Genomic DNA, 24,782 nt, shown 5'->3' on the forward strand with positions numbered 1-24,782 from the left:
CACTTTTCCGGCTCTTTTATTCCTTTAATATCTTAACAAAAGATACCCCAAAATTTAAAAAACCTTTGAAAAATATACAGTTTCATATTATTTACATAACATGTGAGTACAGGTTCCAACATCATACAAACATTGCTATGTTAGAAACAGCGGAAGGCATGTTATAACTCACTGCCTCCTGGATGGTGTAAGCTAATGGACACGCTTTCATATTTCAACCACCTTTGTCACTTGCTATCCTGATACATAGACTACTAGGCACCTGAGAGGTTGGAAGACTACTGAACTTGAACTTCAATACCTTCTGTTGTGATCTTGTTATTTTCAAAACTTACTCCATTTTAAATATCTTTACAAGTTTACTTCATCCACAACTAAGCTACCTTTATTGTCATTATCCTAAATGATCAAATATTAACCACAAAAACTATTATGTGTACACAGTTCTAAAAATCCAACATAAGACTGTGTAGCCAAGTTGTGTCGGATAGATACTTAAACCCAGTAAATCCCCTAGTGCTTTGTAAGCCATCTAAATTCTGTTAAACAGAAGTGGCAACTTCAGTTTCCATGCTCTAGACTAGGTTTCTTAAAAATGCGTTAAAAAGTGACTGACGATAATTGGAATAATTGGTACCTTATAAATTAATCAAGAAACCTAAGATAAAAAATTCTAAATTATAGTTTTATTTGTATTTAAAAATACACTGGAAATTCTGCATATGCCCATGATCAAGCCTATTTTCAAAGCACATTACTTAAATTTTGATGACATGGTTTGTTCTGACAAGTCCTTTTTCAAGCTGAACCCCAAACGACGGAAGCTCCTGTAGCTTTCCCCTCGCCCTGCCACCGACGACGTATACCGCTTCCTCACTAATGACGATGGATGACTTTCATCTGCCTTTTATCACCTGAACAGTTTTTCGACCGTAATGATAGTAACTGTAAGCTGATGCAGCTGTGGTGAAAGCTGTGAAACACCTTTTTTGGAAGAAAGAAAGAAAGACTTAGTTGTCAAGTCTAAGACACAGGAACCATGAGAATCACAAAGAATACATTTAATAGAGTTATTTAAAAAGCAAAAAGGCCATGCGTGGAATTCTTTTTTAGCTCCAGGAATCTAAAGCTGCTGCTTTCAAGATAATCTCAAGCAGAATCTAGTTAATGAGCCCGAAAAAAATAATACTGGCCACTATCACCTCTACCCAGCCGTTATTCTAGGTGTCTTACGCCACCGTTTTCTTTTCACAGCAACCTTCTCCTACAGAGAGGCAGATGAAGCCCCGGGGAACTTTGCTCAGGGCCACAGAACCGCGTCTGAGCCTCGTCCAGAGCCCCTGTGCTCTTTCCACTGCTCCCTGCTGCCGAGGGTATCGGGCTTTTATTTCCTGCAGAATTCGAATATCTGAGTCATTTTAAATAAAACCCAGCTTTTGTTTGTTTTTTTTTTAAAATGATTTTTCCTTAAGTTAACTGCCAGATTCACCAGATTCTCTTCGAAGTTCCATGAGTGATGCGCGTGGCTTGCTGAGTGCTCATGGCCTAGCAGGTTACTTTTTAGTGCACCGTGCGTGTCTGCTTCCACCAGCTGAGCAGATCATGGAAACTCTGTTTTTGTTTGATCCCAAAGCTGCCTGTGCTAGTTTGATCATCTAAATTCACACGTGAACCAATGCAACATACATGCCGGAAGAGCTGCTGTATTTGAGAACTAAGTGGGATACTTTGGAAATACTTTGTAACAAGGTGAGTTGCTAAAAACTACTGTCAAAGTAGGCAATATGACTGTTGAAAGGTTGGAGAAAAATGGTAAAAATCTAGAAAGTTTCTATACTTAGATTGCTATGTAAATGTCTTAAGTTCCTATATCACTTTTAAGAAACAGAAACAGAAAATAAAAACATCAGAGAGAGGTTGTATTAGGGATGTAGTTTAGTCAAGAAAAACTCCCACAGACCGATACTCACAAAAAAAGGCATCGGTCCTCTATCAAAAGATGTAGGATGAATCAGACAAAATGTACACATATATTTTAGAAAATAAAAGGTTTAGCGTGTGTACCATCTTTAAAGCTTCTTTAGCTTAACTGACTCTGGCTCAGACTGCATCAAGCAAGGCTTTAATTAGAGTTAAAGTGTACTAAAATACAGCGCTTCAAGTTCAGTGTGGCACATCTGGACTCTGACAGATTGTATTCGACATATTTTCACGGTGATACATTTCAAAGCTATAAGTAAGGATAATAAAGTAAAAAACTCTTTTCTCCAAGTTTCCCTCCCACTATGCCCCTGCGCCACTAGGCTGGATGCACTTTCCCCTACCCACTCTCCTATACCTGACCTTGCTCAGAGTCCGTCCTTCACCCCCAGTAACCTCCCCCAGTCTCTCCCTGTGTAAACCCACTAGGCCTCTTGCTCAAATGCCACTTCCTTCCTGAGGCTTTCCTTCTTCTCCCTTCCTGGAATCAAGTATCCTTCCCTCCTCCAAAACCCCAATACTTTATCTATATCTCTCATCCCTTTTAACTTGCATGAAAACTCCTGTAATTTCTATATCCCATGCATGATAGTAAACTTCAGAATAGTATCAGTCATAAAATATAGCCCCCAACTTTACTCGGTTGGTGCTCCATAAACATGGTAAGAACGAAGTAATTCTAAGACTGTCACAATAAGCCATTTTGTTGACATTCTCAGAGAGTAATTCTACATTTAGCTTACCACAGTATCTGAAGATAAATGCTGTCAGCATAATTGAAAACCGGAGCTGCCAAAGAAGCTGCCACCAAGATTAACTGGACTGCTGTGTTTACCTAAAACAAAAAAAAAAGTCATGAATAAACAGTGCCAAGGAGATCCTGCTTCAAGCTCAAGAGACAAAGGCACAGCCCATCATGCTGTAACATGACGTACCCTCGGCGTGCTTGGCGTCGTAATATCCTTGCCAAAGAAGCTGGCATTCACACCCAAGGGGCAACTTTACTAACTGGCTCATTTGTCTGCACAGGTGCCCTTTACAGTGAGGATAAGGGCATCTGTCAGAAAATACTACTCCCTTGAATTTCCAGAGCAATTCAATAATGTTGCAATGTTCTTGGCCTTTTTTCAGTTGTCTGTTAAAATAGCCCTGTGGATATGGAAATAATAAAGCTACCACTTCACTGGTGAAAATGTAATGAGCTAAGTGACTTGCCTGCAGTCATAGCAGGTTACAGGATGGAACCCAGAACCCAGACTCCCCAGCACTTCATCCAGTGCTCTCCTTCATTTGCCCAAATGTCAAACCCTAGGAGGTCAGAAAATTGAAATGCATTCATCTCCATGAGAAGAGGCTCTGGAGGAAATAAGTATGTTCCCCTACCCTACAAGACAGCATGGAGGAGAGAAGGATGAAAACAGAACCAAAAATGCGCTGGAGACTGCCTACTCATGCTGAGAAGCATGCTGGGGAAGAGGGTGTGAAGGATGAAGCCGTGGGAAATGTGCAAGAAGCATCTCTGTTCTACCGTCCATTCTGCAACCAACAGACAAGGATTCCACTTCATCTTAAAAAATTAAATAATAAAATTGTCTGGAGAACTTCTTGCACCTGAGTCCCTTTCTAAGCAGTGCTACACGCTAACTGCTGTACCTGATACAAATGTAAGTCACTTGAATCTAAAAAAACAAAAAACAAAGCCCCATAAATGTAGGTAAAAGTCCACCCCAGGGAGTTTTAGGTATAACAGTAACAACGCCTCCATCCCAAAGATGATCTGTGTCCCTAACCTGTTCAACTTCTGTCACAAGGGACAGGGCAAAAGGATGATTAGAACGAAGTGACCAAGGCTCCTAGGAAACCAGAAGCGCCTTGAGAGTCATGAGCGGTGTGTTCTCGGTCCACAAAGGCTGGCACGGTTACCGGGCTGCAAGCGGCTCGGGAAAACAGGACGCATAACGAAGCGTAGCAGCTGTTCATTAGTGAGTACAACTTTTTCCTCTCCTTTCCATGTAATAATCAATGGTGAAAACGAAGGGCCTGATTTTACGGTGTTTTCACCACAGGAAGGAGGGTAATGAAACTACAAAGGAACCTCCATAATTTCTCTGTAGCTCAACCAAGACGCGATTCCATTTCCACCCCCTTCCCCTTCCCAAACGGTGGCCCTAACACCTCATTCGGGGACTTAAATGCTCAGACCACCAATGCAAAACACAATGCGTATACTAAAGACCCAAAAAGCTCAAAGGACAAAAGAACTGGGTTAATGACCTCACTCTATCTCCTACAGTCAGTGCACTGAAATAGGTCTCATTTTCAGCGGCTGTAGACTGAGGTTTATATTCATTATAATAGACATTTACCAGGGAATAACTTGAAAGGATGTGCATGTCTCTTACCTTGCTGATGAAGGTTGGTTTGAACCTAGCAGTGGCATAGCAAGGATTGAAATACTTAGAAAGGGTTCGCTGGCAGAGGACAAAAAGATAAAGTTTATTCAATTTATCATTCAAGTTTAAAACAATCATTTTGTTATTATATGTAGGTAACAGTTACTGAATATTTACATCATATGCCTGGCTCCATGCTAGACAAGCCCTTTATCTGCATCTTCTTTTATTACCCTAAATGAGCAGTGTCTATATTCCTTATAAATCATACACAGGTTACTGAAAGCAGATTTTTTTTTAATTTATAGATCTCAATCCCTAGAAAACTCGAACACAGTAACTATCCTAAAGTGTGCCTGACGACATCTGTTCTCTAAATAAACTCAATACATCTCCCCTATTGCTATTTTTTTTCATAGGCTAAAAAAATGAAATGAGTAAGGTCCTATTTTCACTGGATCCAGAACCAAAGGATAAGGTTATTATGCTATGCCTATGTGCTCAAGTATCTACACAGCAATGAATAAATATGCAAACAAACCATTCTGTGTTCATACAACTGTGATTTTAAAAACTAGTTCCAGACAATCCATGGTAGGGGCTAAATCAAGCAGCAAAGGGGCTTGGTTACACAAACACTCCTGACCGTTTGCTGCTAGGGGCAGGGCGGAGTTGGTCTGGGTTTTATGTGCTATCAACTAAAAAGGTTTGACTCATATACATGCCTTTTTAAAATTGATCATTCATGTTTTCACTGCACAACTACCACTGTGGGTGATTCAAATAGCAAGAGGACACACTTATGTGTGGTTTTAAAAAATTCTTGAAAAAAGGATCAAAAAATAATGGCCATAAATTACTCCCATAAAGTGGAACTCAGGATACAACGCAGTGGGTTTTTGGAGTTTTTTTTTTTGCCTTAAGTTGTAAGTAATAATAAAAGGATTTTTTTTAAACAGACTCACCGGTGTTGGAAGAGTTCGGTATCTGACGTAAAAAACAGCAGCTATCAGCATTACGTCTCTCGAAATTATCATGTAAGTAAGTGGAACTGAAAATCAAAAATAAAATAATTTTGATTGGGATTTTGAAATTTACTGATACTACACATACAATAAAGCCTCATTCAGCCTTATGAACTGGTATTTCACAGAAATAAAAATGTTGTAAATAAATACTTATGGATTTGGTTTAGGGTCCTTATGGTGAACCACTGATTTTTATATTCTTCTTCCACCTACCCTCAAACCAAGTGAAGGACTAGGTCTGCCTCTCAGAATGTCAGTCCTCTTTCTTGCCTTTTCTCCCTCTTGCACGTTTTTAAGCTGTAGGTTATTAGTGTCAGTGTCGGCTGTACTCAGCCCCCACTATCTCCTTTGTGACCTCTCAGCCTTGTGAATTTGGAAAAATGATCACCATGCTTACTATACTTACATATGGAATGAATGAGATGGTAGAGCCTGGAAAAGATACTGGAAGACTCAAAATACTATGCCGACTCAGGAGCTCTGATGGCTTCTACATTCTAGACTATTTTATAAGCAGTAAAATTTGCTGTATGTAACACTTGTGGAAAAGCCAAATACTTTCATTCTTGTCTGGTCAGTTCCTACCCAGGTAATTGCTATTTCTTCTCCTGCCCCATTCATTCAATGAATTCTAACTTAAAAAGAACTCAATCTGTCGATACTTTTCTCATTATTCTTAAGATTCTACAGCATGGGGGGTGCCTGGATGGCTCAGTCAGTTAGGAGTCCAGCTCTTGATTTAGGTTCAGGTCATGATCTCAAGGTCATGAGATCAAGCCCCATGTTAGGCTCCATGCTGAGCATGGAGACTGCTTAAGATTCTCTCTTGCCAGGGCGCCTGGGTGGCTCAGTTGGTTAAGCGACTGCCTTCGGCTCAGGTCATGATCCTGGAGTCCCTGGATCAAGTCCCGCATCGGGCTCCCTGCTCGGCAGGGAGTCTGCTTCTCCCTCTGACCCTCCCCCCTCTCATGTGCTCTCTCTCATTCTCTCTCTCTCAAATAAATAAATAAAATCTTAAAAAAAAAAAAAGATTCTCTCTTGCCCATCAAAAACTAATGATGTAATGTATGGTGATTACCATAACATAAAAAAAAAAAAAAAGATTCTCTCTCTCCATCTCCCTCTGCTCCTCCTCACCCCCTCTAAAAGATTCTACAGCATGGCCCCAAAGCCAGAGCCAGCAAAATATTTTAGACTGATACCCAAAAGAACCCCTGCCCCCTTGCTGAGTAACAATGGGAGGGCAGAGGTCCTGTTTCCTTTCACATCCTTCTACACTATCGGAAGTCTTAACTATGAACATATACTGCTTTTATTAGAAAAAATACTTTTTTTAAAAAGAAAAAAATCCTGACAATTGTTTCAAACTAAAATAACAGGGTCATGTGTATCCCTTCCATAATACTTCCAAACAGCTCTTCTATGAATTACTTTTGGGATCATATTTATGGTCCTCTCCAGTTCTGACATTCTATTCGTTCTGCAACTTGAGCAAAGTCTCAATTACAGATTACAATTTAGATCTGTGTTGGTTACGACTATGATGTTACGTGTAGATCGTTGGCCTAGTCCTTGATGATAATACGACTGTTGGAAAGAGAAAATGCGTATCCACCACTCAAGTCATGGCATTTAGAGCACACAGAGGACACAGCTGTATGAGCCAAGTAACAAAACAAGCCAGCCACGATGTTTAGGAGCACTGTTAGCGTCTGTAAAACAGACTTTTCTACAGCAATCATTAGCTGGCAAAATCTAACCATCAGATTTTAAGACACAGCAAACTCATGCAAATTACACAGAGTAAACCTCCTAAACACAACTTTAGAAGAGAGTAAACACCTGTTGGTGTATTTCATCATCACAGGGAGAAAGAGACTAGGACTTAATCCTAAATAAGAAGTTTCTGCAAAAGAGATGAGGCAATTCAATACGCTGCAAAGACGGGTTCTTGTTCTAACTAGTAACAACCCACACTACCATTCACTGAGTATCTGGCACTGTTTTAAGCATTTCATACATATTTTCATTTAATCTATAGATCGACTCCACAAAACAGGGACCATCATCATCCCCATTTTACAAATGAGGAAAACAAGCCTTAGGCAAATTATATCACCTGGCCAAGGTCACCCGTTAGTGAGTAGTACAACCAGTACTAGTACTGTAACCACTAGTAAACAGTACAGGAAGCTCTACAGCCAGAGCCCTAGGAATGGAACCTAGGTCTATGGAATTCACAGCCTATGCTCAGGTCAGTGTACGAGGCTCCAACCCAGCCGTGTGATTCGCAATTAGCATCTCCGGACTCAGCTTACCTTCTGTAACAGCCTGGCGGAGAAAGGAAAGTTAACAAAAATCAAGTGTTCTCCAAACTGGCTGCCCACCACAGAATCACCTCGGGAGAGCTTCACAGACACACAGATGAAAGCTCCTTGGGGAGGGGCGCCTGGGTGGTTCAGATGGTTAAGCATCTGCCTTCGGCTCAGGTCATGATCCCAGGGTCCTGGGATCCAGCCCCACATCGGGCTCCCTGCTCTGCGGGAAGCCTGCTTCTCCCTCTCCCTCTGCCTCTCTCCTGCTCATGCTCTCCCTCTCCCCACCCCGTATCTCTGTGTCTCAAATGAATAAATAAAATCTTAAAAAAGGGGTGCCTGGGTGGTTCAGCCGTTAAGCGTCTGCCTTCGGCTCAGGTCATGATCCTGGAGTCCCAGGATCAAGTCCCGCATTGGGCTCCTTGCTCAGCAGGGAGTCTGCTTCTCCCTCTGACCCTCCCCCCTCTCATGCTCTCTCTCTCTCTCATTCTCTCTCAAATAAATAAAATCTTTAAAAAATATTAAAAAAATAAAATATTAAAAAAAAAAAAAAAAGAAAGAAAAGAAAGCTCCTTGGGGCGGGATTCGCATGCACAGCCAGGCTGGGACCCTGCCTCACCAGGTGATCTCTAAGGCCTCTCCCTGGCTTTTGCATCTTCTAACTGCTCCTCCTTTCTCTCCAGCCTTCCCTTCCCTTTTCTTCCAGGGCTAAAACAGCTTTCATTTTGCCTATCAGAGTATAATAGTGTGTTAGTCAGGATAAGAGTGTATAAAACGTGTCAGGGATTGCTCCAAGGTTTTCCTCCCTACTTGCTAACCCTTCTGAAATAGGTAATGTCTGCAATAAAGAGGTACATTAGAGGCTAATTTTATTAGCATTCAAGAGAAATTAATAAAACAAAGTCACTTTTACATATCACAAGTGCTCATTATCAATACCACAGGTTATTGCACTGAAAAATAACAGAATTATTCCAGAAATTGATTCAAACCAGCAATAAGAATTTGCTATACAGCAAGCCAGAAATAATACAAGATATGGAAAAGAATCGTAATTTAGTAAATGTAGCAGAACAAATGCATATAAGTAGAAATTAACTTAGACTCACATCCCGGACTGCTACAAATGTAACAAATCAAGTTGTTTTCATCCTAATCTCTCCTCCCATAGAAAAAGCAAGAAGAAAAGCAGAATTATTTATTATCCTAGCTGAGGAAGAAAGCACATTTCTTACTCTTGAGGAAACAGCTATTCAGATGAAGGTGGATGGAACTTTTACAAAAATGCAGGCAGTATGAAAGTAAGAAGATGCGAAATAACATATATACAGCTCTCCCCCTAAAACACGCCTAATATGACAGTGAAGGAATAAAAACACAAAGTCACAAAGAGAATGAGGAGAGAAGACAAATTTCTCAGTTCTACGTTTGTTAGTAAGAATTATTTTAATTCAAACTGATTAAAGGCATCATAAAAAGCCCAACAAATCCCAAGCAAGATAAATAAAAAAGTAACTCATACCAAGATATATTACTATGAAGCTATGGAAAACCCCAAAGACAAACGAGAAAATCTTAAAAGCAGTCAGAATAAAAACAGTTAACTTCAAAAAAAAGAATGGATTAGCAGTTTCTTTTATACCAACAACAGAAATGAAAATTGTATAATATGTTATATGTGCTGAAATGACTACCAACCCAGACTTCTACACTCAATAAAAATATCCTTCAAGAACAAAGGCAAAATCAGAGAAAGACAAATACTGCCCAGCATCACTTACATGTGGAATTAAAAATAAATAAAAATAAAATAAAATAAAAGTTGAAATAGAAATAGCAAGGAAAAAAGTGGCTGCCAGAGGCTGGAGGACGGGAGAAATAGGGAGAGGTTGATAAAAGGGTGCAAACTTCCACTTTTAAGATGAATAAAGTCTGAGGATCTAATGTATAATATGGTGACTGTATTTGATTATACTGTATTGTAATTAATTGAAATCTGCTTGGAGAGTGGAACTTAATATCCTCACACATACAAAAGAATAAAATGTTCTCATACATACAAAAGAATAAAGGCAAAATAAAAATATTTTCAGAGAAACAAAGGCAGGAATGTATCACCAGTTGACCAATATTAAAAGAATTTCTAAAGATACACTTCAGATGAAAGGAAAATGATCCCAAGATGGAAGGTCTGAGATACATCAAACAATGTAAGCCAGAAAAAAGTAAATATGAAGATACATCTTAATGAACACTGTAAAAACAGTATCATGTGGGTTTAAGAAGTAAATAAAATTAAAGTATGGCAACAATAACCAAAGTTGAGAAAGCAGTAAATGGAGCTCAAGCAGGGCCGAGTGCAGATTCATTAACACTGAACTTTGATAAGGATGAATGATATAATTCTGAAAATAACTAAATGGAAACAGAGTATAACAGAGCCAAACTGGCACAGAGGGAAAACAAGTATAATGATAAAAAATCTTTACAGATGTTGAAAAGCACATATGAGCCAAATGAAACACATAAAATGGAAGACTGCTACACAAATAATAGTAATCACAGTAAATGTTAATGGATTAAATGTTCCAGTTGAAAGATAAAATATTTTTAGACTGGATAAAAATAAAGAAAACCCATCTGTCTTTCTGCTATTTATAAGAAATATCTAAAATATAAAGATACAGAAAAATTGAAAGTGGTTTATCTATCAGGCAAACATTGACCTGATCATCATTGAAGATATGGAGGGGTCACACTTCATAGTAAAATATTCAATTTACCAAGAAGACAAAAAAATCTAATGTATATGCACTTAACAGCAGGACTTCAAAGACACAGAGCAAAAATCAGACTACAAAGAAAAATAATGTAAACTAAACACAAAGGAAACTAACCTACTCTCTTAGTAACTGACAAACAAGCAGACCAAACAGAAAAAAGAAGTCAGTAATCATTTGAATGTCAGGATTTAAAATTTGACCAAATCGTTATATATAGAACATCACACCCAACTAGCACAGAATACATACTCATTTGAAGCACTATAAATGTTTATAAAATTTGACTGTAGGGGCCCTGGGTGGCTCGGTCAGTTGAGCGTCTGCCTTCAGCTCAGGTCAGGATCCCAGGGTCCTGGGATCGAGCCCCGCATCATCGGGCTCCCTGCTCGGCAGGAGGCCTGCTTCTCCCTCTCCCTCTGCCTGCCTGCCTGTCTGCCTACTTGTGCTCTCTCTCTCTGTCAAATAAATAAATAAAATCTTTAAAAAAATTTTTTTACTGTATACTGGCCTGTGGGGCTAAAATCAGAGCATGTTCTCTGGATATAAGGTAATTATGCTTGAAATTAATAATAAAGATATCCATAGAAACCCACAAATAAGAAATACACATTTCTATTAACCCCCTAAGTCAAAGAAAATAATGGAAATAGAATATTCTGAACTCAATAATGGCAAAATACTTTTATCGACATATGAGATGCGGTGAAAGGGATACTCAAGACAAAATGTACAGCCCTAAATGCCAACTTTAGAAAAGATGAAAGAAATGAGTTAAATATTCATCTACAGCTGTGCTGTTCAATACAACAGCCACTAGCCACGTGGGAAAATAAAGCACCTGAAATGTGGCTGGTCTGAATGAGAAGTGCTGTAAAATGAAAACTAGACACTGGCTTTTGAGAGCATAGTATGAAGAAAAACTCACTAATTTTTTATGGATTACACATGGAAATGATAATATTTTTTATCTAGTAGGTTAAATGTTATTAAAATTATTTTCACCTGTTCTCTTTGATTTTTCAATATAGCTACTAGAAAATTTTAAAATTACATATATGGCTCCCGTTATATTTCTACTAAACAGAACCGATCTAAAGAATTTGGAAAAAGAACAGCAAGGGAAACCTGGAGAAAGAAGTAAAAGAGCAAGACTTAATGAAGTAGTAAGCATATCAGACAAAGCCCAAACTCGGTTCTTTGAAAAGATTCATAAAACTGACACACCTCTGTTAAGACAATTGAAGGGAAAAAAACAAAGAAGGGACAAATAACTAATAAATCAGGATGAAAAGGGGGGCACTGCTGCATATCCTAAGGACATCAAAAAGTTAACATGGATACCATAAATAGTTAATGGTAAATCTTTATAAATGTAGTTGTAATGGACAAGTTCTTAGAAAAACACCATAACTTACCAAACAGACAAAAGATGAACCAGAAAATCTGAATCATCCTATAACAAAAAAAAATGAATCACCTATTTGAAAACTCCTTCCTAAACTCCAGTCCTCAATGCTTCAATAAGTTCAACCAAACATTTAAAGAAGAAATATTGCAATTTCACACAAACATCTCCCAAGAATGGGGAAAAAAAACCTAGACTCCCTAACTCTTATTATGAGATCAGTATAAATTTGATAGTAAAACCTAATATATCAGTATCTTGTGAATACTGATACAAAATCTTCAACAAAATATTAGAAACTAAATTTAGCAATATTTTCATAATCTATCATGACCAAATTGGATTTATACCAAGAATTTCAGGTTGGTTTAACATTAGAAAAACAATAATGTAATCCATAACACATTAACAGTTTAAAAGGAAAAAAAAATGACTCTCATAATACATGAAGAAAAAGAATCTGATAAAATTCAATATCTAATTGTAATAAAAACTCTTAGCAAACTCCCAATAGAAATGAACTTCCATAACCTGAAAAAAGGATACATTTTATTTAATAGTGAAATGTTGATAACTTTCCTTTTGAAATTGGAACATTCCTATTCAACACTGTACTGTGCAGTATGGAAAAGAAAAGGCAAAAGAATTGGAAAAGAAGAAATACACTATCATTAATTATAGACAATACACAATCGACGATGTAGAAAATCCAAGAGAATTTACATTATTAGAATAAGAGTTTTAGGGGCGCCTGGGTGGCTCAGTTGGTTAAGCGACTGCCTTCGGCTCAGGTCATGATCCTGGAGTCCCTGGATCGAGTCCCGCATCGGGCTCTCTGCTCGGCAGGGAGCCTGCTTCTCCCTCTGACCCTCCCCCCTCTCATGTGTTCTCTCTCTCTCTCTCATTCTCTCTGTCTCAAATAAATAAATAAAATCTTTAAAAAAAAAAAAAAGAATAAGAGTTTTAAAAAGTATTTTATTTGATAGAGAGCAGGAGTGGGGGGAGAGGGGCAGAGGGAGAAGGAGAAGCAGATGCCCCGCTGAGCAGGGGGCCAGACGTGGGGCTCGATCCCAGGACCCCAGGATCATGACCTGAACTGAAGGCAGACGCTTAACTGACTGAGCTACCCAGGCACCCCTAGAATAAGAGTTTAACAAGTTTTGCTCGACACAAAAATCAACATCAGAAATAGAATTGATTTTTATTCTATCAACAATAGGCACTTATTACAAAATGAAATAGTAAAAAGCTACCATTTAGAAAAGCATCAAAATTACCAAGCAACTTGGAATAAATCTAATAACAAAACTGTTTATTACCTCTCTGAAGAAAACTAACATTCTGACATTTTAAAAAGACTAAATGGAGTAAATATATCCTGCTTGTGGACTGGAAGATCAATATTGTAAAGATACCAATTCTTCCAAATAGATCTATAAACTAAATGCAATCCCAATTAAAATTCCAACAGGCTTTTCTGGGGAACTTGAAAAGCTGATTCTAACATTTACACACAAGGGGTGCTTGGCTGGCTCAGCTGGTGGAACGTGGGGCTCCTGATCTCAGGGTCCTGAGTTTGAGCTCCATATTGGGTGTAGAGATTGCTTAAATAAATAAACTTAAAATATATTAAAAAAATAAAATTTACACACAAAATGGAAAGGGGTAAGAACATCAAAGGTGGAAGGACTTGCTCTACCAGGTATCAAGACTTTTAGCAAAGCAGTAACAATTCAGGATGGTACTAGGGCAGTAACAGACAAATCAGTAGGGAACAACTAAGACAACCCAGAAATGGACCCATGTATATATGGACATTGCAGTAAGCCTGGAAAGTACAGATTTTTCAATAAAAAAAAAGGGACGGGGACACCTGGGTGGCTTAATCAGTTAAAGTGTCCGATTCTTGGTTTTGACTCTCCAAATTGTGGGATCAAGCCCCAAGTCGGGCTCCCGCACATAAGAATCTCCTTGTCCCTCTCTCTTTGCACCTCCCCCTGCTTGCTCTCTCTCTCTCAAATAAATAAATATCTTTTTTATTTATTTTATTTATTTATTTTTTTAAGATTTTATTTATTTATTTGACAGAGAGAGACACAGCGAGAGAGGGAACACAAGCAGGGGGAGTGGGAGAGGGAGAAGCAGGCTTCCTGCCAAGCAGGGAGCCCGATGCGGGGCTCGATCCCAGGACCCTGGGATCATGACCTGAGCCGAAGGCAGACGCTTAACGACTGAGCCACCCAGGCGCCCCAATAATACCTTTTTAAAAAAAAAAGTGCTGGGATAATGTGGTACCAACAGAAATAGCTAGAAAATTAATTTTTAGGAGAATTTTTTCTAATCAACTAGAAAAAAATGTGAACAAACAAAAAAATCCTAAAAACTTTCCAATACAAAACATAACCACATATAAAGGAAAAGGTACCAGAACGGCATGAGACCTCTCAACAGCAAGATGGAATCTGGAAGTCTACAGAATAGGGTCTTCAAAATTCTGAGTGAAAATGATCTGCAATTGAAAATTATGCCCAATTCAAATCTCAATCAAGTATGGAGGGTGGAATAAAGACAAAATATTTTCAATGTCTTTAGAATAAAGCCATTGTGGACCTCTAAAACTCTAGCTGCCACACTGCATCCTTAGACAGGAAACAACAGGAGGTTGCCCTCCACCAAAAGGAAACTCTCAACAAGGAAGCCACGGGAACTTGGAAAAATAGACCCAACACAGAAGTGAGACAACAGAAATTCCCAGAATAGCAAAAAAGAATTCTCAGCTTGCAAAGCAACCTACACCGATTATTTAGGTAAATCTCACAGCAACATTATCTATTATGCTAAAACCTGGATACAATTTCTTTGTTCAAAAGGGAAATATCTGATCAACCTTTGTAAAATAATACAACAAAATACAAAATAACTCTAAAAAATTGGAGGCCTGAAAGTATGTGGACACATGCACACACATACAAGGTCATTTGGATCGGGGCGCCTGGGTGGCTCAGTTGGTTGAGCGACTGCCTTCGGCTCAGGTCATGATCCTGGAGTCCCGGGATCGAGTGCCGCATTGGCCTCCCTGCCCGGCGGGGAGTCTGCTTCTCCCTCTGACCCTCTTCCCTACTCATGCTATCATTCCCTCAATAAAGAAAAATCTTAAAAAACAACAACAACAAAAAAAAACGAGATCATTTGGATCTTGAATAATGTCAATAGAATGCTCCTTAGGGTCCTTTCGCACCCCCCCCCACAAATTATATTAGAATTAGAGTACCCCTGCCCCTTCAACACCTCCAACCATATATACACCAAAATTCTGACTTTCAAAGAAGCACATAAATATAAACATTAATCCAGTTTATTTTTTAATTTGGTATGGGAATTTAAAAGCCTAAAAGTAAGAGAGAAAAAGATCCTCTAGATTGAGGAGACTATACTAGACTGAAATGCCATTACACTTCTTCCTATCAAATGGCAATAATAACATGCCATTGAAAGACCAGGTGGCAGCGTTTGCTTCATTCTCAGATTCTAACACTTGGAAATTAAGTTTAATCTAAACCAAGGGAGAAAAACTGAGAAATACAGCTTAAGTAGAAAATGAACAACCAGAAAAGCGCATGCAAAATAAAAAGCAAAAGATCATAAAATTTGTTAGAAAGAGTATTCAGATAATGTACAAACTATATACATATATATGTGTGTGTGTATATACATATGTAATTTGAAATTGCATAACAATGTCTAAGTAAAACTAGTAATATGAAATTTTATAAACATTTTCAAGATTTCAGAGCTCTCATTTTTTATGATTAAACTGCACTTAATAAGTAATAGACTTAAGAAAACTTTAACTTGCTTTCAAAAAGCCAGGCACTAAGTAAGAATATAAAATACTGTTTCAAAAAATTCTAAACTAATATGAATTGGCAATGTGAAATAATATTTGCTTAAATTTAACTTTAAACAATCTAAGAAAACAACAGATTCTACTAGTAAAATAAAGACATAAATTCTGAAGTAAAATAACAGCTTGACAAGCAAAACAGTTCAATGGTTTAGAATTAGGGAAACAGTTTAAAGTTGAAAAATACACTTTTGGAACAAAAATTATTTGTCTCTCAGTCAAGAGAAATCCTAAACTGACTAATGTCATTCTTCCCTATGCTACTTAAAAGTACGCATGATGGCGTTCTTACCTGGAATAAGATCTGCATAGGTCAAGCTAACATATAAGATACTGATAAGTATTTTATCAGCAAGTGGATCAAGAGCACTTCCCAAAGCTGATTTTTGATTGGCCCAGTTTCGAGCAATAAATCCATCCAACTGAAAATAGAAGTTTTTTTTTAAATAAATGTCATAATAGGTACAGAGTAGATATCTTGAAGGTTAATAGATACCAGAATAACAACTATATTTTCATAAAATGTTAATAAAACCTCTTCTGTTTCTTACCCCCAAACCTTCTCATTCTTTCACCAGTATATGTTTAGCTTTGAAATTACCAACTGGTCTAAAAACAATCTCACTTTTCTATAGTACTTTTCTTTCTCAAGGCCTTCTGGTATTTCTTTTATTTTCATAAGGCCCCTTTGTGGGTTGAATCCAAACACAAATTTAGAGACTTAAAGGACCCCCAAAAAACCCAGAGAAAGCATGGCTGACAGAACATGGACTGGGGGCCCCTCCTTTGAGCCTTGGGTTATTTCACTACAGCCAAAATAGCTGCTTTTGCTTACAAGAACTACCTTTTAACTGCAAGACTTTGATTTTCACTCCTACCTACTTTTCTATGATATGATCCAACACTCTTAAGTTTTCACTGTTACTATTTTTCTTTTTTGTTTAGTGCAACTGTTAATTCCATGTCTGACTGTACGTGAATAAGAAAGTCAATCCTCAGGGGCGCCTGGGAGACTCAGTCGGTTAAGTGTCCAGCTCTTAGTTTTGGCTCAGGTCATGATCTCATGGGTCGTGAGATCGAGCCCTGTATTAGGCTCCGCATTCAACTCCACATTCAGCAGGGAATCTGCTTGAGATTCTCCCCCTCTGTCCCTCTCCTCACTTGCACGTGTGTGCTTTCTCTCTCTCCTCTAAAATAAATAAATCTTACCAAAAAAAAATCAATCCTCTGTACCTGGCCTACCTAAAAATCCTGATATGCAAATTACTTATTCACTATTCCTAGAAACCAATTATATTTTAAAGCAGAGGTCATACATGGTTACCAATGGGCCAAATGGGTCCTGCAAACAGCTTTTGGCTTAATCTGCCCAGAGCTTTTAAAACTGTAAATTAGCTGCCAACATTTAAATATTCAAAGTCTTACCACAAAAATCCAGATCTCTAGTTTCACTTGAGAAATGGAAAGATCTGATCACCCTGGAGCCACAAGATGAATTGAAATCAAGTATCTATCACCTATTCCCATTAAATAAGGGAGGTTATTTTCTGGCTTTCCAAGTCTCTACCTGGCTTTCCTCACTTTAATTTCAAGCTTCAACAAATTTTTTAATTTTCTAGTTCTATTTCCAAGGAGAAAGAACCAAGGAGAAATTAATTTAGACATAATTTAACATGTACATTTTAAAGGATAAATAAATCCTCTCTATCTCAAGTATTCCAGTAAGTTAGTAACAGGCCTATCACTAAGAACTTGCTCTTTGGCAGCAGAACATAATGGTTAAGAACTTGCTCTTTTGCAGAACATAACTGGTTCAAGTCCTGGGTCAGCCCTTTACTATGTGACCTTGGGGAAATTATTTGGCCTAAGCTTCTCTTTCCTCATCTGTATAAGCTACCTCAAAGGGCTGATTGTCTTCAGCACATAATGGAATTAATACTTGTTTAGTATTCAGTAAATCCGCAAAAAAGGCAGTTTCTAGCTATTACTACACAACTGAAAGAACCTATTTTCTTATAAAATATACCACATGTAACAATGTCTAACAGAAAGTACCTAGAACTGGGCATTGGGGCCTTGGAAGATTCAGGTTTCAGTTCAGTTTTTGATCTCAAGGAACTTAACCTTCCACTTTTTCACTAGCATGCCCATCTGGTCCTCCCTGTTCCTCTACCTACATTAGATTCCAAGGTCATCAACTTCACTGCTCCTCTGCAAACATCTGTAACTCCCTTACTTCACTCTCCCTCCACCCTTCTTACACACAACTATCCATGTCCTTACTCCAGGCCTGCACCTAACAGGCTGACCATTGCCCAAGAATACATAAATGGGCTAACTGATCTCACTTCAAATTCGGAATCATAAATCTCCCATGGGCATTCAATACTGCCTGCCAATCCCACACCTGCCTGTTTACTTTCTTTTCACACTGTCTGTTCTCACTTCAAGCCTACTCCTCCTTCACTCCCATAGCCTCTCACTCTAACTCATGATCATATCCATACTTTCCTTGAAAAACAACAGATTGTTAGCACTCCCTTATATTCCCACCCACAAATCCACCACCTACTTACTGCATCCAGACACATTCTCTGCTTTCTCTGATTCATGATCATAGGCCCTCTCACCTTCTGTGATTTGCCTCTCTTCTCCCCCATCTCTCCTGCATCATCAATCTCCTTTCTATCTGGTCATTTAATTAACCAGTTTATTAACAACAAAAATTCCCCCAGTATATAGAGCTTTAAAAACGACCCTTCTTCGACCCACTTCCCAATACCCCTACATAGCAAAACTTTCTCAAAGCCACATCTATTGTCATTACACCTCACATTTGTTGCCAATCCACTCTGATTGTCCCCACTCCTCTAGAGATGGTGCTCATAAAGATCACCAATGAATTCTCCATTTTTAGCATACTTGACCTGAACACAATTGAAGCCCTGTCTTCACTTAACTTCTGGGACACCTGATGGCCTAATTTTCTTCCTTTCTCACCAAATGTTCTTTCTCAGTGTCCTTTACTGGCTCCTTTTCTATTGTTCCACATACTGCTCATTTCTCTGACCCCTTCTCTTCTTTAGATTTGAGATTCTCCCCAGCAAAAACTCCTAGTGCAATATTAAACACCTGATGGCCTAATTTTCTTCCTTTCTCACCAAATGTTCTTTCTCAGTGTCCTTTACTGGCTCCTTTTCTATTGCTCCACATACTGCTCATTTCTCTGACCCCTTCTCTTCTTTAGATTTGAGATTCTCCCCAGCAAAAACTCCTAGTGCAATATTAAAATCCTCTTCAATAATCAAACAGCCCAAAACTGGGGCCAAGCCAATTCTTGTCACTGACAACATATTTGGGATTGTCCATGGGTTTTCATACTGAAACACAAAGACATCAAAATTTAAATTAAATGCTATGAATTCATACTTTAACTATATTAGAAAAATATACCAAAAATTACACCAACTTTAGAGTCAGAAGCTACATAAACTTTAAACATACTGCTCATTTCTCTGACCCCTTCTCTTCTTTAACCCAGCCTAAATGACATCACCCAGACTTGACCATCCATATGCTGATAACTCTCAAATTTATCTCTAACCCTGACTTTTTCTAACTCCCAACTACTACTACCCAATTGATACCTCTATGTTGACAGGCACAATTCTTGGTACTTTTCTACTCTGTCCTACCCTGAGTGTTGCTCATCCCAAAAACAAAATTGTTACCTTTATGCACTAGTTGTTGAAAACAAAAAAGTAACAGCCTATCAGACATATTTCTCTCACTGCACATATGCAATCCACTGACATATCAACTCTATCTTCAAAACATATCCCACACTCATTCACTTCTCTCCAAATTCCCACCCCAGTCCAAGCTACTACCACTGCCACTCCCCTAGGTAACTATAAGCCACCTAACCAGCCTCTCTGCTTCCATTCTTGCCTTCCTACAACCTATTTCCCATATACAACATAAATCAGGCCTTGTCATTCCCCTGCTTAAACTCTCCATGACTCCTGCCATCTGCCCAGTGGCCAATCTAGAGGCATCAAAACCTCCATAAAGTAAATGTGAAATATGGTACCAAATAGCTCAAGTTTTCACATACACTGTCATATATATTTAGAAAAATGTAAATGAGGCCTCTTTGAGTTCAGTGAGTATTGCAATCTCATGTAGCAGCTAAAAAAAGGTACAAGCAAAAGAAAAGCAAATCCAGTAACTAAAAACGATCTTGTCTCTTACATTTAAAAAAAAAATCCATTATCAGTATAATGGCCTTTGACAGACCTGGAGTGTGTCTGAGTGGGAGACCTTCAGGCTTCAGAGATAAAAGCAGGGACAAAAAAAAGAGAGACTGTGAGAATGGGGAGAAATAGTGACAAACAGGAGCTAAACCTGGGGGGAAAAAAAAGTGGGAACCATTTTGAGAGACTATTTTTGATGCATATTTGGAAATGCTATATAATAATGCCAATGTCCTCCTTTGTTTACCCTGCAAATTCTTCACTTAATTCTATATTGCTCACCAATGCTAACGGGCAGGTGGAATTTTGTTTCTGTGAACCTCAAAGGGAATAGCTGATATTACAGATACTACACAACTGTTATTTATAGAAAATTAGTTTATCTTCATTCTCACTAAATAAGTATCAAGCAATACTTTCCAAACATAAATCAGTCTGAAGAGGCATCAAATCATTCTTGCCTTGTCTGGGTGCTCACATGGATCTCAGACCAGCCTTATATAAGGATATAATGTCTTTATTTCTACATGCTAACTGCTCTGATCTTAAATTTTTCCTCTATCTTTCTACCACTTTCCTCAACTGGGTTTTTGTAGGACATGTAATTTTAAAAGTCATTTCAAATCCCTTATGCAACAAGGTGGGTGATAAAGACAAGTAATGTCATACATGCTGATGGCTGGTCAGTCCACAAAAGCCTATTTTACACATATGTTGCCTTCTGTTATAAAATTATTTTCCAAGTTCTAATTTGATATAACCCGAATAAATCCTTCCCTCCCCCAAAACTGACACAGTGATGTAAAGGGGCTGTTCTTTCATTTGTCCACCTACTGGCGGAGTGGAAGAAGGAAGGATGCCTAATGCCTGGCCCAGGGCAGGATCTTCTGCTGGGTAATCAGAGGGTTGCAAAGCAGGGATCAGAAACCAAATCTGTGTGGGTGCCTACATCCTCCCACCAGCATAAACCTGAGTTGAGCTCTGACCTCTCCAAGCTCCCTGGTCACAATAACTGACCCACTGTTTCCCCCTCCACAGTAAAACCAATTGTTGTAAAGATCAGAGTATTTCTATCACAATAAATAGAAGAAGAGTCTCACAACTTCTCTCCTTTATTTCTATCCCTAAAGCAAATACTTGGCTCCTTCGGAATTTCTAAGGGTTTTTCTTTTACAGAAAAGTTAAAAACCAAGAGTAAAAAGCACCCGCTCCAATGCCTCCCAACAACTTTCACTTCCTTCCTTAAATCCCTTAAAAAATAAAAAGTCCCACACAGATGCTAAAGACAAGTCCTTATACAAAGTACTAGGTCAAATTCATCTTGAGGATTTCCTTCCAGGGAAAAGCAGACTAAGTCTGTGTTATTTCAGTGTACCAGAGACACTGGGATTTGAAAGGGGAGCAAAACAGAGGGAGTGCATTTACAACTTACCAAATCAGTTAGCCCAGCTAAAGCAAAAACTCCTAGTGCAATATTAAAATCCTCTTCAATAATCAAATAGCCCAAAACTGGGGCCAAGCCAATTCTTGTCATTGACAACATATTTGGGATTGTCCATGGGTTTTCATACTGAAACACAAAGACATCAAAATTTAAATTAAATGCTATGAATTCATACTTTAACTATATTAGAAAAACACACCAAAAATTACACCAACTTTAGAGTCAGAAGCTATATAAACTTTAAATTTAGTACTCTGAATTTTAAAATCCATTCTGTTGTTTACAGACCATAGCTCTAAAACTGTCCAGAATACAGAAGATGAAGATATGTCATATGCCCATAAAGTATCTGCTATATATAGAGTGTGTGTATGTATACACACATACTTCCTAAAAGAGAAAAGAACAATCATGTATTATTTACCATATAGGTCAAGGCTTTAATATAGGACTTTATGATTAGAATTCAAACCTTACAACACTCTGCTTTTAAAAGTATAACCTCAAGAAGATCTTATACTTCAAATAAACAGTCTAGATGAAGTGTCAGGAAAAAAAAAAAAAAAAAAAAGCCAAATTATCAACCCCAGGCATTTTGGCTTAAAATGTTTAAGCCCTCTGCACATACCCATCAAAAGAAGGCTAAATGCTATACAGTGTATGGACACACGATGAAAAGGAAAGAAAATTTAACTCCATGATCTCATCACTAAATGGATAATTGCTGGAAGAAAATGGAGCTGGAAATAGGGATTGAGATCCTTAGGAAATAAAGAGAAATTTTGTAAATCTGTTCAAAATACCCATGAAAATGAAATGTTAAAGATTCCCACCTAGAATCTGAGGGCTTTAGGATTCCTTGAAACTTCATTTGGAGCCAAGCTGTTTGAAGTTGGCACTAACAAAAGGGCTCTTTTTCAGCTACTATGAAGAACATTACTTCCTTGCCAAACAAAATCTGTTTCATGAGAATATTTCAACTTTAAAAGCCTCGCCCTAGTGGAGCTAAGATACCCTGCCCAACAGGATACAGAAATAATACCAAGAAAACGTCTCCCTAAAGCCTGGACTTTTTCTCCACCGGTGAAGGATGCCAACTCTACCCCACGGGACTATCTACTCACAAACTAACCCTACTTTTAATCAGTAACCAATTAATCTGAAACTTAACTTTGATTTTTTAAAAAAGTGAGTTTCTATTTCTAAAGAAATCTTTTAAAATTCCATGAACCATTCCGTAAGAAAAAGCAGTTCTCTAAAGATACTAAATTTGTGTTTATGAACAAACTGGTAAGAAATGTTCACCTTAGTTTGGAGGGATAATGGGGTTGTTACGGCAGAATACTGCCATTGAAAGCTACAGAAAAACTTCAAATTCTCCAGGAAACAATCACGAAACAAGCAGCAGTACAAACCTCTACTCAAGGACCCTTAATTGAAAGTAGACCACATTATGTAATTAAATGGGAAAATTCTGGGAACATACTCCAAATTTAAGTTCAAAGGTCAGAGTGTTTCATAATCCAGAGGAAAAAAGATAAGGCTGTTTACCATAATGTGGTACAGAATAAGTCAAACACTTATCCAATGTTACAGCAACTCAGAGGGGGAAGAAAAAAAAACAACATAGTTCATGATTGAGAAAAAGGAATCACAAAGCAAAAGGTCAAAACAGAGTCCCAAAATTAATGCCAGAAATATCCATAGGGCAAAATTAAAGACAAAGTTGCAAATAGCCTGATCATTTCATTTGGTGAATTAATCAACAGAACTGTAACTGGAACAGTGAGAGTTCTTTTTGGCTCCACATAAAACATTTTAAAGTACCTCACTAATTTCTAATCATTACATTTGCAAAAGTTTCTAAATTAAAATTAAGAGAGCTAATCTGAGATTACCCAACCAGATAACCTGTGGCATACTCGACCAACTACTGCCGTTCTGGGAAGGACTTCAGCCACCATATGGCAACCTCAAAGCATCCAGCATTCAAACCCCGACATACTTTAGCTATTAGTGGAGCTGAGACCCCGGCCAGGAAGTGGCCACCTCAACCCATGCTGTACAACTGATGAAAGCAGTACAAGGGCCCACTGAAGACATAACAATTGAAGATGTAATAATTGCATGAGTCTTGCTAACATGACATCAAAAGCTCTCCCACATTCATGCTCTGGTGTCTTTGCTTGGGCAGTATTTCAGAAGGTAAGTGGACAAATGTCTCGTTCCATTACCTCAAAAAGAGAGTTGTAATCTTTTTCTACAATTAGAGATTAAAGAATCCTTTAATTACGCCTTATTTATCTTTCATCTTATAATATATAAGGTTACCAAAAGTCAGATGATAGTGAACCAAACCTACACAAGCCAATAGGCTTGTATACTTTTCTAAAGATTCCTACTAACTTGCCCTAAACATTGGGGAATGGCTTCAGAGAATTAAAAATAGACTTAATAAGACAAGTGAAGGCTATTTTTACCAATGCAATATCCTGAGGCCGACCCCGCTAAAGGTGCGGACAGAAAGGGGGCGGGGGGTAGGAAAGGAGAGATTCCAACTTGACCGCCGAGACTGAAGATGGACTCGGTTAGCACCCCTGAAATTCATCCCAACTGAATGACCCGCCCGTTACTCCTCTTCAACCGTTTACAAGTTCTGAACAGAAACGTCTGACTTGGGCCAGTGAGAGCACGTTATTCACGTCCACGTCCGATCCCCGTGAGGGCCCGCGACCCCGACCCAGGGCTGCCCCTCCGCCTCCTCCTCGGTACGTACCAGGCTGGCGGCGCTCGCCTGGCCCCATCGGCCGCTCCCGGGCTCCGCCGCGGCGTCCCCTCCAGCTGCGGGGTCGGGGGCCGCCTTCCCCGCGCCGGAGCAGTGGCCCCGCGGGCCGGCCCCAGGCAGCCACAGGCCGAGCGCGGCCGGGCGCAGCCACCAGCGCTCCACCAGGCAGCCTAGGCAGCCGGGCACCGAGCGCAGCAGAGCCCCGCGGGCGCGCCCCTTGCCTGGCCGCACCCCTGGCGCCCATGCCGCGCCGCGAAGGAACCCCCACGAGCCGCGCGCCACGCGCGAAGCCAGCATGGCCCTGCCGCCGCGCCGCGAGGAGACAGGCGGCGGGAGCTCAGCAGCCTGGGGCACCGGCGAGCCACCTCTCCATAGAGTCCCCGCAACGTCCGAGGAGCTCGGCCGCCTCCATTGCAGTTTTCAAACCCCAGCACGCTTCGCTTATACAGGTGGCCGGGAGCCGCCAAGGACGGACGCCTTCGCGACGCT

The 24,782-nt window shown here is 39.1% G+C and overlaps 1 protein-coding gene across 1 annotated transcript; it reads right to left on the reverse strand.

Moving 5' to 3' along the window:
- Positions 1-24,730, reverse strand: CRLS1 (cardiolipin synthase 1). The gene is made up of 7 exons (XM_045885411.3): positions 24,285-24,730; positions 21,497-21,634; positions 16,101-16,230; positions 5,339-5,424; positions 4,383-4,451; positions 2,724-2,815; positions 1-984 (listed from the first exon to the last, which is right to left on the reverse strand). The coding sequence occupies exons 1-7, from the start codon at positions 24,588-24,590 to the stop codon at positions 897-899; spliced, it is 909 nt and encodes a 302-aa protein (XP_045741367.1). The 5' UTR covers positions 24,591-24,730; the 3' UTR covers positions 1-896.
- Between the last annotated feature and the right edge of the window lie 52 nt (positions 24,731-24,782).

The sequence above is a fragment of the Mirounga angustirostris genome, unplaced genomic scaffold (assembly GCF_029215605.1).
Source record: "Mirounga angustirostris isolate CCGP_5_RB_7025 unplaced genomic scaffold, mMirAng1.0.hap1 SCAF_10, whole genome shotgun sequence".
NCBI classification, from domain to species: domain Eukaryota; kingdom Metazoa; phylum Chordata; class Mammalia; order Carnivora; family Phocidae; genus Mirounga; species Mirounga angustirostris.